The sequence below is a fragment of the Protopterus annectens genome, chromosome 3.part1 (genome assembly GCF_019279795.1).
Source record: "Protopterus annectens isolate FY-2018-M chromosome 3.part1, PAN1.0, whole genome shotgun sequence".
Lineage (NCBI taxonomy): Eukaryota > Metazoa > Chordata > Ceratodontiformes > Protopteridae > Protopterus > Protopterus annectens.
The window spans coordinates 1,561,785,882-1,561,798,381 of NC_056732.1; the positions used below are offsets into that span (position 1 = coordinate 1,561,785,882).

The window sequence follows — 12,500 nt, forward strand, 5'->3', positions numbered from 1 at the left end:
ACATGATTAAAACAATAAGCTGTCACAACTAATACCAGATTATCTCAGACTAGGAACTGCAATCTATGCATAAAATACAGGTATCTGGTTACAATTATAATGTAAAAATAAAAATCTCATAAAAAATGCATTTAGTATATAAGCTTACGTGAACATGGCTGGATGTCACACAACTGCTCTTCTTGGTTTGTTCCAATGCAAGGAAGGCCATATCCAGAAGGGGCAGGGTTTGTACAAAATCTGTATCGATTCTGAATGCCATTTCCACAGGAAGCTGAGCACTCACTCCAAGGAGTCCAGTCTGACCAACCTCCACTGACTGTTAAAGGTAGTAAAGAAGCTATTCAGTTACAGATAACAGTTTTTGCAGGAGAAAGGCTCTACTCAACGTGTTGTGTAGATTTAGCACTTACCATTACAAGTCAGCTGGGTACAGTTTGAAATCTGTCCATCTACACAGGAGCTATAAGAAAAAAGTGAAATCAAAGAAAATAACTTGGGAAGAAGTAAATGACAATAGGATTTAGTCAAATAAAGTTGCATAGATAATGTTCCTTCTTTTTACATTCATTAAAATACACACAGAACAAGTTTATGAAGAAAGCAAGCTGAAAGGTGTACAGACCAAGTGGAATGAGGACATATCTCCTTCCAATTGTTATACAGTGTCCTTGCCACATGTTGACCCATGACTGGACCCTATGGTGTACATTATAGGTAGATGATGCAAGCATTTGTCACATCTTCCACGAATGAGAACTGCATTGGCTATACTGATGGCTCTTTAATCATTATCTTGCTTAAACTGTACACTTTTATATGCATTCCATTCATTCTCCTATCACAGATACACTACAGCAATAAAAATGCTGAATCCAATAATCTGCCTTACAGTAGCCTTTAATTTATCCATTTATTCAATTTTTACATATTTTTGATTCTAAAAACTGTCAATCAGAAATATTGAAGGGTCTACAGCAATTATTTTCCCTGCTATCACGGCAAAATATTCAGGAACCTTCTTTTGTAGTCGTTCCATTTTAGATAGTTTCATCTGGTCTTTGATTTACTTCTGCTATAATACATCAGGGCAACTTACCACCCAGCAGCTATATTACTAGTAGATAAATGAAAAGACTGCACCTCTGTCTCTGATCAAGTACTCGTCTGAATTTATCAGTCTTATCAATTCATACTTAAGCTAATATGCTAGCAGAGGTTTCATATGTAGCTGTACTGGTGAACCCCCAGCTATATTCAATAATATTAACATCTACTTGGAGAGATTGTCAAACTATGGTTTTGAAACAGAACTGACTGAGTGCTATTACTGCAGTTGGGGTTTTGTAAAACTGAAGTATTAACTCTGGGGTGCAAACACGCCCGTGTTAGTATGTCTTACAGACACACACACACAAACACACGCACACACGCGCACACACACGCACACACACACACACACACATTATTATAATGAGATCATCAATCAAAGCTTGCTAATAACAGGAAATTCATCTTACAGTGAGGTGAATGAGGTACATTTTTAATATAAATTCTCAGGCAGATAACTTGGTTATAACTGGAGACCCAACTATAATGTTTTATAAAACATACAAATTTTTTATCTGCCCGTATGTGACAGTATCACTTTAAAAATGAGTTGTGTGGCACCGCATGTTGTATAAGAGCTTTTAAAGCAGTTGATTGTTTTGGGCTGCTGTTTATGTGATAGCATAATGTGTGGTAATATCTCTTTAAGTAGCTACGTAGTTTCCAGGTATTTGCCCTATGACTGTCAAATGACTGTCATCTGTGCAGCAGCATGAAGTGTGTTAACAGCTTTTAAAAATCATTATTTTCTTCCTGATGCAGTTCTTGTATGACTGCCGTCTCTGTTATAGCTCAACATTTGCTTTCTTTCCTAGCAACTAAGTTCATACATTCTTATATGTGAACCTGGCTATAATAGCATTAACTTTCTCTTGTTTCAGACTGTAATCAGAGTTTTCCATGCATTACATATTAATAAGTACACACACACACACACACACACACACACACACACACACACACACGTATATATGCACAGTTCCTTTGGCTGAACACTTGTTTGCGACTAAATGAACTGTATTGCATTTTGTGTGAAAGGCAGTTTGTGCAAACAGCATAATGGGTGTCTTCTCGGATGATCATTAAAGGTAATTGGCTTTGTGGTAGGCCTGGGAGTTTGCATGCAATCGTGTGTGTTTTAGGTTTAGAGTAGGGTTTAGCTAAGGTAAGATGATAGGTTTACTGTATGTGTGATCATGTATGTTTTATGTTTAGAGTTAGAGTTAGGTAAGGTGATATATTTAGTGTTGGGGTGTGTGTGTGTGTGTGTGTGTGTGTGTGTGTGTGTGTGTGTGTGTGTGTGTGTGTGTGTGTGTGTGTGTGTGTGTGTGTGTGTGTGTGTGGGTTAGGGTTAAAGTTAGGGTCACGTAAGCAAGGGAGCCCTCAGGATGTTTTTCAGGAGATGCAAACCCAGAGCCCTACCCACGCAACCCCCCCCCCCTGCCCACGCAGCCATTCCAGTCTCCCATTACTTGGCTATTTCTCCCCATTTGCCATAGACACTGTTCAAATCTCTCAGTGTGCATACTGTTTTATGCTTTACGTCTACAATGATTACAGATATTTGGATTTAATTTACAGCTTTTATTTCAAATTTTATAACACAAACACTGGTAGACATTTACTAAACCTTAACAAAGCAATAGTCTTACAATGAAAACAGCATTAAAACTTCTCTACCTTTGAAACCCACATTCACTGAAACAGCATCGAAACCCACATTCAAAGAAAATGCATCTTGCCAGTGGCAGGGTAAGTTTACCTTTGGGCTGTTTTCAAATCATAGGCTCCTTGCAGACATTTTTAGAACCCTGCAAAGGTTCTTCACCTTCCTGATTGTATTAATTATACTATATAATAAATAAATTATATCCCTTGTATAATATAGCACCACTTGTTAGAGTGTGTTTTAAATTTACAGTTCTGAACATTTTCCTTTAAGCAATGAAACAAATCATATGAACCAATAATGACAAACTGTCCAATTCTGAACATTTCAACCATAAAGGGCCACTCAAACATCTGTCATACAATCCACCAGTATCAATCAATACGCAGAATCTCTGCAGAAGTAAAAGTCATCTGAATAATTCCACATGAAAGAGATCTGAAACCAATGTAGAGGTTGTTACTAGAAAACAACTTTATATTTCAGAGTTTCATTTACAAATTCAGTGCCTGTTACCCTTGAAGAATAAATTGCTGATGTTACATTAAAAGAAATGGTAAGCTGGTATATTGCAATAGGGAATGGGTGATTTCAACTACCCTAACATAAACTGGGAAAACTACTCTTGTACTAACCCCCTGGCTCAACGATTCCTGGAGTTCATAAAATCTAATGCGCTGGATCAACTTGTCAACGCCCCCACCAGGAGCAACAATATTCTGAACCTGGCCATTACCAACATGGGTGACCGGTGCTCAACGCCTGAGATCAACTCCTCGCTTCTTAGATCAGATCATAAACTAATCACCCTAGTTATCCACATCCCACACCTCCCCACACACACACACACACACACACACACACAAGGAAACCATCGTAAATTTTTTTTTCCAAAGCGAACTTCACGCTTCTCAAAACTGAGGTGGCTAACTTCGCGACGCCCCTGCAAATGGAAAACACAGTCAATACAGTCACAACTGCTGAATCCTACACAAATGCACTCTACAAGCACCTGCATGAGTGCATGGATCGTGCCATCCCCAATAAAACCAAGATGCTATCCTCCAAAAAAAGGAAGCCGATCTGGTGGTACCCTGCCATCAACAAACTCTACAACAGAAGGAAGAAACTGTTGCAAAAGACAGTAAAAACCCAGGTGTGGAGGAACTCAGTGATGAGCCTCAGTAAGAAACTAAGATCTCTCATAAAATCCTCCAAAGCTAATTTTGAAAGAAAAATTGCCATGGATTCCAAAGATGACCACAAGGCATTCTTTAGCTATGTCAAGAATATCAATGGCAACACCCAGATCTGCACCGAACTACAACAGAATGGCACAAAATATAAACAGCCAACTGATATTGCCAACATATTGGCAGATAGGTTCAGTGCAAACTTTACTCCAACTCACCCCCCCAAAGGGCCCATAACTATACCAGATGGTTGTACAGCCCCGGCAATCACACACAGGTAAAAATGGCACTCTCTAAAGCCAAAAATACTGCATCCATGGGACCAGACAACATCCCAGGCTGCATCTTACATGAAATCCAAAATGAACTAGCCCCCCACCTAAAATCCATGTTCAGCCACAGCCTCACCACAGAATGGTGCACAGCAATGGTTATCCCACTCCACAAAGGAGGAACCACCACAGACCCCGGGAACTATAGACCTATTAGCCTGACAAGCCTGGTCTGCAAGGCCATGGAGCGTATCATCATGGAACTCATAAACAAAGATATAGGCAACCTCCAAACTCTGGATGCTACCCAATTCGGATTTGTAAAAGGTAGGTCATGTCTCCTAAACCTGGTAGACTTCTTTGAAACAGTTACTAAGGCCATAGACGAGGGCAAGGTAGTCCACACAGCCTACCTGGACCTCGCTAAAGCCTTTGATACTATCTCTCATTCAGGAATCATTGATAAACTCACCAACCTTATCATAAATCCCTATGTCACGAGATGGGTGGCCAACTGGCTCACGGACAGAACCTAAACGGTAAGAGTTGCTGACTCCAGATTTGACTCCAAACCAGTTACTAGTGGAGAACCCCAGGGTTCAGTATTGGGACCCCTCCTGATCGGTATATACTTCTCTGAAGTGCAAGTGGACACCAAGGGTCTATGGCTATCCAAGTTCGCAGATGACTGCAAACTGAGTGCCATAATCGACTCCCCTGCCAACGTGTGCATCCTGCAAAAGGGCCTCACCAAGACTGACACCTGGTGTCAAAATCATGGCCTCAATCTCAATACCAAAAAGTGCATTGTTATCCCCTTTGGCAAAAACACGATACACATGAATTATCAGATAAGGGGAAGTTCACTTAACATAGAAAGTGTGATAACAGACCTTGGGACCCAAGTGGATAGTAACCTCTCCTTTGACAACCGCATTGCCACAGTAGTCAGAAAATCCTTCTACGTGGCCCACTTAATCACAAAAGGGTTCACATCTAGAAATAAGGAAGTCATCATTCCCCTCTACTCCTCACTTATCAGACCCCTCATTGAATACAATGCCCCATTTGGGATGGACCTCACAAGACTCCTACAACAACCTGGGAGGCCCCGAAAGTACCTCACCAAGAGGATCGCTGGCCTCAAACAATTGCCCTATGTCAACCAGCTCAAGAAACTCAAACTCTACTTGGTCGCATACAGCTTACTCCACGGAGACGTCTGTCTGACATACAAAGCTATGTCAAACCCGGAATTGTTGGACATGCTCCACTTGAAGAAATCCCAATCTCCCCGAGCTACACACTCTAGGGACCTAAACCTCACCACAACAATAAATAGGACATGCTGGAGGGATAGATTCGTGTCTCAGAGACTTCCCATGCTCTGGAACAAAATTCCCATCCACATCAAGCAGAAGTGATCATTAGCACTAATCAAGAAAAACTTTGATAAGTGGGTGGGTGATAGGAAATTCACCCCTGGGATTATGTCTGGGGCACTGCTCGATAGAGGGGCAAAAGCCAATACACTGTTGGTTAGGCTTGCTTTGGCCCTCGGGCCAATAGCCTAGTACCTACCTATGAACCTATGAGCTGAAAAACAGGTTCATATCATCCAAAGGAAGACATACTAAGGACTGCAGTACCATACGCCCTTAAAATACAAATGTACATGCTGTAGGAATAGAAGCTACAGCCTTTTGCATCAAGATGCAAGTATGCTACCTGCTGTGCTACTAACACTACTTTAAAATTCTATACCACAATAATGATACCGTTTGCTAAACAAAACAGTTGTACATTTTAAGCAGACTTAGCATGAGTAGCAGTAAACATACCTTCCCTTGAAACTCACGATTCTTTGAAAATGCACTTCAAAAAAATTCTACCTTCTAACTCTAACGAGGGCATTTCACTCTCTCACACACACACACACACACACACACACACACACACACACACACACACACACACACACACACACACACTCCTCAACCTCTTAGTTCAAGAAATCTGGACAAAGCCTAAAATAAATAGGGACAGATTATAAACATTGCTCTCATGAACTTGTAAAAATTGCTAAAATAACAGGATTTGTATTAGTATGCATTTTTGTAAAGGATATGTTGTCTAAAACTCAAATGTCTGTCACTATTTAGCAACTTCAATCCTTTTTAGGAGGAATATGGGGCAAAAATCTGGATATTCTGCAAAGACCTGAATAGCTGAGGGATATGCTACCTTCCTCTTACACACACACACACACACACACGCACACACGCACACACGCACACATGCACACACACACACACACACACACACACACACACACACACACACACACACACACACACACAGACCATACTTCTCAATCTCTTAGCACAAATAATCTGGACAAAGCCTGTTATACTGTTGGGGACAAAGGCACAAAACTAGGAACACATTTAGAAAGTTGCTAGAATAATAGGATTTGTGTTAGAATGCGTTTTCTGAAGAATATGAAGTGTGAAACTCAAATGCATGTCATTATTTAGTAACTTTAATCCTTAGCATATGCCAGTGATTTGACAAAAAATAAATTAATTAAAAAAAAAGAAAAAAGAATTTTTATGAGGAACATGAAAAATATAAGGCAGAAATCTGGACATTCTGCGAAAATCTGTACCGCTGAGAGGTATGCATGATGCATCTTTTTAACTTTAGTTACACTCTGCGGTACATAGATTACTACTAGGCTAACTGCCTTTGTGGACCATTTTAAGCATAGCCAATTATCCAAGTGAGAGTAATACCCTGTACCATGTGTCTGCACAGTAAAGACCTTAACCATTATGCCAACCTCCCACCTGTGTGTTTATATTATTCTAGCTCTGCAATCTCTGAGTTACACAGAAATGAGCAAGACAGATACATTCTGCTCACACTACCCAGCTGAAGTGCATTGTATATGAAGTCTGCATGTTGTCCTTGTGCCAAATGGGTTTTGCCAGGTACCCCAGTTTCTTCCAATATTCCAAAGATGTGCCATTAGATGAACTAGTTGTCCTGTAAATTGCCAGCACGTGTGTGAGCAGTGCATGATGAAGGACTATTGTCCTTCTCTAGACAAATTCTCAGTCTTATGCCCACTGATTGCTGGGACAGGTTCCAGCTCCTTTGCAAACATGAAAAAGATAAAGTAGGTAATGGAGAAAAATGGAATTAATGCATGCAGTCGTCCCTTCATCACATCATGCTTATTTTAATGGATAGGTACAACAGTAGAGACAAAACTGTAATGCGGGTAAATTGATAACTTATTACTCATATGCATCTTTTTCTTCCTCCAGTTTATATAGAAAATAAAACGGAGTATTTCTGCTGAAATTACACAGTTTAGCAAGATAAGATATTTGATACTGGTAATCTGAAATATTTCAGTAGGAGAATTCCAGGTTTAAATTCAGCTTAGGAAATATTACATAAAAAGCAATTCTGTGATGAAAATTCAGTGTAATGGTAAAAAATTTAGTGCTAAATAACTTTCACCTGCACTCCACATGCCTTGTCTCTGACCCTCATAATACTGAGTCAGTAAGTTAGATTGCTTGTCATGTTCCCTGCTGATCTACAGCACAGTATTACATGCATTTAAATCATCTGTACCATTTTTTTTGTAGCAGTTTTGTACAGAAAAGTATGGCTCTCCCAACTCCCAGTCTCTGATTCCACTCCAGAAAATTCCATCAGCAGTCTGGCAACGACCACCGGAACCACCTCCAGGAATGTGGAAGGCCAAAAGGCCATCTGCAAGTAACTTAACCACTGGGCAGGTAGGGTCGAGCATCGCATTGTAGATGCAGCAGAGAAACTGTAAGTTGCAGGAACTGTCTGCAGTACGGCCAGGCATTGGGATGGGATGGGATTGGGAATGGGGAAGGCTGGCACTAGACAGACACTAGGGGAAAAGTAAGTATACTTCCTCCATGACAGTCTCAAATATGCAGCTTTCACATTTTGGTGCCAAGTTGGAAGCTGCCATGAACATGATTTAGTCAGTGTTGTACAAAAAAATTAACTTAGAAGTAGTCGGTCTGGACTGTGATGATCAACCAGGCCATAACCTACCTTCAGTTGTTCTAATTAAAACAAAATGCACTCATACACCACACCACTGCACGTGTCGCAATGATACTGTTGTTCAGGTGAGGTCAGGAATGGATGCACGCAAATCTCTCTGCTGCCCACAATCGTCAAAACTCTATGCAATGCAACTAACGGTTGTAGACGTAGAGATGCAGACAGTTTAAGGAGGAATTGAGAGGCTCATCAAATGCGCATCACGTGACTGCAACCTCCAATAACATCACTTCCAAACGATGCAGACTTTACATAAGAAAAAAAAAAGTAAGTTGAAAAGCCTGCATCATTCGGTGGAGATGTTAAAATAATAGAAAAATTTATTGTTTTAAGAAAATCCAGGCAGGTGCAAGTGCACCCCCTTGCATCTGCCTGCGGGTGCCTTTGCACATAAGGGAATATGTTTATTGTTGTGTGTGTAACTGTTTGTGGGTTGTGAGTGTCTTGACTGTCTTGTGCAGTGGTAGTGCTATGGAAAAAGTTTTTTTAAGATAACATGTACAATTAGGGTTAGAGGCAGGGGCAGGGTTAGGGCTAGCATGTATTACTAAGGTGGAGCAGATGGGGTGAAGAAAAGTAGTACTGCCATTTTATATCTAATGGGGAGGGCAATTTTACAACACATAGAAACACTTGTGCATACCTGAAGATGGTTTTATGTTAGGCAACTAAAGACTTCTAAAAATTTCTTACCAGTTGATTGCCATCGTAACTGGAAGTCATTTTTGAGAATATTTTTGTTAAGTTTATTTCTTGCATTCCATAAAAAAATATGCCCCTTTAATAGTTTCAGACTATCTGCAGAAGAGAGGGCAAGAGATGAAATACCCAAAAGAGAAGCTTTAAGTTGATAATACTTGGTAGTCAGTCTGGCTTTAACTACAACAGAAACTTGACAATGCTAATGTTTTAGGCAAATGCAGAATCATGCTTACCTTGGACATGAGCAAGTACTGAAGAATTTCACAGTAAATGCATTCAGATGCTTTGTGCCTTTAGCTCAGTTGGTCATTTCATTATAAGCCTGTAGCACTTGTGTAAACACTATGAGATTACAGCCTTAAATGAAAGCAGCATGTGTACACAGAGAAAAGTAAAAACACTCTCATGATGTGAAATGACAGTTAAAAGATTTCAGAGAAGAAGAACAAGCTGTGATGGTCGTGCCCTGGCCCATCAATCAAGGAGCCTCAATCCTTACCACAAACACCAGGGAGGGCATCTCATATAAGAGGAAAGGATAACAAATACACACAGTAAAGTACAATTTCCCTTAAGTGCACACAGTGATCACAGTCAGTCTGGGGCTGGTTGCTCCCTTGCTCCCCAGTCCTGAATAAGACTCCGCGTTGGCACAGCTATAGGGTCCAGATATCAGCCTAGCTGGCAAGCTAACCTCCAGTACCCTCTCTGTCCCACCAGTGCTTCATGTCCCTGCCCAGGTAGCTAAAACATCACACACACTTTGGGATAAGTATTTATACAACTTCACAGACACTCCTGGGAAAGGCTGACACAGATTCTCCAGCTGTGCCCCTTTACCTAGACTATATAGTAGTAATTACTGCCACCACCAGCTAATACTTATCAGCTACCCAAAGGCCCTTAAAAGGGTGTCCAATTATAACTGTGCAATATTATTATCCAATTGCTAAGTGTGACTAATCAGTCTAAGGTTTATTAGAATGGCCTTGTACAATAAACTCTATAAATATGCAATGTACTCTAGAGCTTAACTTAACTCTACACAAACCAACCACAGGAAAAAGGTTTAAAAATATTTAATAATAAATAATTAAAAACACAAGACAACACTACTACAATACAATGTTACTCAAGAGTTCAGAGATCACACAGAAACTTAAAACAATACAGTAAGAAAGTTCTGATATAACAGAAAAATACTTAGTCTAAATTTTATATTCCTAGCTATTTCTACAAGAAAACATACTTCTAAAGTAACTTACTTTCATAGAGCAAGGCCATGCTGAGGTTGGATATCAAGATCAAAATGCTTACAGTCTCTCTCAGCAATAGTTTGTAAACTCACTAACAAACATCTCTGCTGAGCCCCCCAAATTACATCATTTTGACACTTAGGTTTTCCCAGTATACACATTACATCAGTTTGACACTTAGTCTGGAGTTCCCAGGCCAACAGGCTACATTATAGCAATAACCCACGCCTGGGTGTGGGTAATGCGGGATTTACCCACGGTTACCAAACAAAGACAACCGTGGGTAAATCCCGCATTACCCACACCCAGAAGTGGGTTATTGCTATTATACTATGACATTATTTAAGAAAAGAAACAATTACCTTTCTTAAATAATGGCATTGTATAATGCCTCTTTGCTGCCCTTCCGCAGCTGTCTGGCATCCGCGGCAGTTCTGATGTACTGCGCATGCCTACGCAGTACATCAGAGCTGTGGCCAAAAGCAACGGAGAAAGCAAGATCTCGGTTGCTTTTTTACTGTTTCGCTATGTTAAATGGGTTTAACATAGCGAGACAGCTTTAAAATAAGCAACGGACATCTCCGTTGCTTATTTTAAAGCTGTCTCACTATGTTAAACCCATTTAACATAGCGAAACAGTAAAAAGCAACGGGGATCTTGCTTTCTCCGTTGCCTTTCTTTAAAACCTGTCTCGCTATGTTAAATGGGTTTAACATAGCGAGACAGCTTTAAAATAAGCAACGGAGCTCTCCGTTGCTTATTTTAAAGCTGTCTCGTTATGTTAAACCCATTTAACATAGCGAGACAGGTTTAAAAAAAAAAGCAACGAAGAAAGCAAGATCTCCGTTGCTTTTTACACTATTAAGCTATGTCAAAGGAGTTTAACATAGCGAGACAGCTTTAAAAAAAGCAACGGAGATCTCCGTTGCTTTTTTTTAAACCTGTGTCGCTATGTTAAACTCTTTTAACATAGCGAGACAGTGTTTTAAAAAAAGACTTATACTAATGGAAAAAGTCCGGGCGACTGGACCTTTTTCCATTAGTATAAGTCGAATTACAACGTGCACGCTGGCCAATCAGCGTGCACGTTTTGGAATATTAATGGGGGGTCATGGTATAATATTTAATAATCTAACACCTGCTAAAGAAACTACAACAATAAAATACATTTCACATGTACACTCTAGTAATTATTCCTTAAGTTAAAACAATAGAAAGAATGTGTCCAGCTAGCCTCTTCGGCACCACTATCTAGATCAAAGGGTATACAAGGCATAATTTTAACTTCAAAAGAACAGATGTGAAATGCTTGGCTTATTTTTCCTTACAGCAGATGGCAACGTTGCTACAATCTTGAAGTTCACATTTTACAGTATTTTCTTTCATTTAAAAAATAAGCCTGTATTTTACATTTATATTTACAAATGATATAATTATGTATCAAATTATATTTGGCTAGGCTGGCAGCCTTCACCCATCTTCCCCAATCTTCACACATGCATTCCCTCTTTCTTTTAAACTGAAATGTTTCTTGTACCTTTAAAACAATGCAAACAAGTGCTCAGTAGAAAACATTCATTGAAAAGCTCAAAAAGAAGTCAGGCTTCAAGGTTCCAAAATAAGTCTTTACAAAGTGGCAGTTCTCTGGCAGTTCATGTTTGTTTTTGTTTAACATTATAGTTAGGAATAACAATTACTACTCCCCTAATTATTTAAGTGCAATTTTTTCAGAATTCATTTATTTCTCTGGACCTGATACAGTATGTTTGTTTCAGAGCGTGAGCTTTATTTATTTTAGCTGCACAAATATATCTGCATTGTTTTCATTTTCTTAGCTGTTTTTTTTCCCTCAGTGTCTGAATGTTTAATTTTTATGTTTTTGAAATTTACTTTAACATACAATTTAACATCATGTAGTACATAATAAAGGTCAGTTCCTGGAAAGATGTGCTGCATTAAAGGAAGCAGATCAGTTGCCTCTGCTATGGACCAGGCCCAGCAATACAATTTGCTGAATGAGGTGTAGTAACAGCATGGAAGAGTAAATGGCCATAGCAAAACAAATCATAGCAGTTTACGTAGTTACTTACTCTTTGCTGACCAGGTTATTTCCACTAGGCTAGTAGCCTGTTTTCAGGGGAGACTCAAAGTGGTATTGATATGACTAGGGGAAATT

The 12,500-nt window shown here is 39.6% G+C and overlaps 1 protein-coding gene across 1 annotated transcript in view; it reads right to left on the minus strand.

Moving 5' to 3' along the window:
- The window catches only part of LOC122797804 (SCO-spondin-like), a 4,708,783-nt gene that overhangs the window by 1,699,053 nt on the left and 2,997,230 nt on the right, over positions 1–12,500 (minus strand). The window contains exons 69-70 of the mRNA XM_044066325.1: positions 414–463; positions 149–319 (exon numbers count right to left, since the gene is read on the minus strand). Coding sequence (XP_043922260.1) covers positions 149–319; positions 414–463 — 221 coding nt within the window. The remainder of the gene's footprint in view (positions 1–148; positions 320–413; positions 464–12,500) is intronic.